Source organism: Acanthisitta chloris, unplaced genomic scaffold, assembly GCF_000695815.1.
Source record: "Acanthisitta chloris isolate BGI_N310 unplaced genomic scaffold, ASM69581v1 scaffold10079, whole genome shotgun sequence".
NCBI lineage: Eukaryota > Metazoa > Chordata > Aves > Passeriformes > Acanthisittidae > Acanthisitta > Acanthisitta chloris.
The window spans coordinates 24,098-25,629 of record NW_008693070.1 but is presented as its reverse complement, the minus strand read 5'-3'; the positions used below and the strand labels follow the sequence as shown (position 1 = coordinate 25,629).

Here is a 1,532-nt window from a genome sequence, read left to right as displayed (position 1 = left end):
ACCCCGACGGGGTGGGCGTGCAGATCGACACCATCACCCCGGAGATCCGAGCCCTCTACAACGTGCTGGCCAAGGTGAAGAGGGAGCGCGATGAGTACAAGCGCAGGTGAGAAGGGAGACCGGGAGCGAGGAGCCCCGGCAGCATCCCCCGAGGGACCGAAGGGGTCACCGGGGAGGCTGCAGGGCTCTGCCCCCTGGGCACTGTGCGGGAGAAGCAGGGAAGGAAGGAGATGGCTCTGGCCAGACTTCCCAAGAGCGCGGGCTCCAGGCAGCATGAGGTGCGGTTGCAGGGCAAAAATGTGGACCCCTGAAAGCATTTGTCTATGTCTGGGTCTCCTCGCTTGCCTCTTGGCGTGTGAACCTTCTCGGGATGCTCGGTGAGCCTTTTTTCCATCTTACCAACACGGCATGAGTGACTAGAAATGCCTTTCCAAGCAGGGAAGAAATAACATGACTCCAGGAGCTATGTTTTAAAGGGGAGAGGATCTGGAAACACTCGGGAAGGAGGAGCAGCCAGAAAGGTGAGGAAGGTGGACAAGCAGCAGTGAGGGGGTTTGGTTGGAAAAGGCTGCTGGGAAGAGGAGAGCTCTCTGGATATGTCGGAAGGTGTTGGGAAGCCCCTCAGCAGGGTGGCTGGCTCCCCTGGGCCCTTTCCCAGTGCTCTCACTCTGGCACCCCATGAGCAGAGAGCTCTGCCAAAGTACCCCACTCCTCGTGGGCTTTTCTCCTGACCCAAAATAGCTGTGGCTTGGCATGTGCCTTGGAGAAGGGTGAAGCAGAATGCAAAGCTAATCTCTTGGCCAGTTCTTTGCTGTGCAGGGTGGCTGCTGCTCTTGCGTCGCCCCAGCAGTGCTTTTGTTTCAGGCCAGTTTCTGAGGCTGCTCCCAGATCTGCACGTAGGATGAGATCAGGCAGGGGCTGGCGTTGCTGGGTCAGGGCGCAGGGCCGGGCGAGACCGTCACTGGTGACTGACACCACCCGAGAGACTGCTTTTATTTTTCAGAAGAAAAGTTGCTTTACAGTCTTTTAGGAGCAGTTAGAAAGTAACTGATTCCATACCCAAAGCAGTGAAACTGTGTTCTCTACCCATGGGAGCTGTGCTGCTGTCCAGTTCTTCACAGCCATGGGTTCCGGTGCCAGGATCAAGGCTGGGGATCCAAGATGACACCTTATGCTTTTGGCTTTATAAGGCTTTGGCTGAGCAAACTTGCCTGTCAGATGCTCTGAAGGCACTGAGCAAGGCATATGGGAAGGAAGAGTTGCCATCTCTTTTTTGCCACCAATTGCTACATGTACCTGAAGCCTTTTCTTACTAAGCCAGGGGTCGGGCTCCTTCCCCAAGGGTGAGCAGCCTGCCTTGCCTTGCATTTTCAGACCAGATATCAGGGAGCTAGAGCCACCTTTTGGACCCAGAGGGCTTGAGCCTGGAAGTGGGCCAGCCAGAGGACCAAGTTGGGTTTGTTAGTGCTGCTGAAACTTTGGGAGAATGGAGAGGTTTTCGGGGTTGTCCCGCTTTGGCAAGTGGACTTTGT

General features: G+C 55.9%; 1 protein-coding gene across 1 annotated transcript in view; it reads left to right on the top strand.

Annotated features, from left to right (window-relative positions):
* Nucleotides 1-3: 3 nt before the first annotated feature.
* The window catches only part of IFFO1 (intermediate filament family orphan 1), a gene marked incomplete at its 5' end in the record, with an annotated part of 10,042 nt that continues 8,513 nt past the window's right edge, over nt 4-1,532 (top strand). Inside the window, one exon of the mRNA XM_009082935.1 lies at nt 4-106. Within this exon, the coding sequence (XP_009081183.1) occupies nt 4-106 (103 nt within the window). The remainder of the gene's footprint in view (nt 107-1,532) is intronic.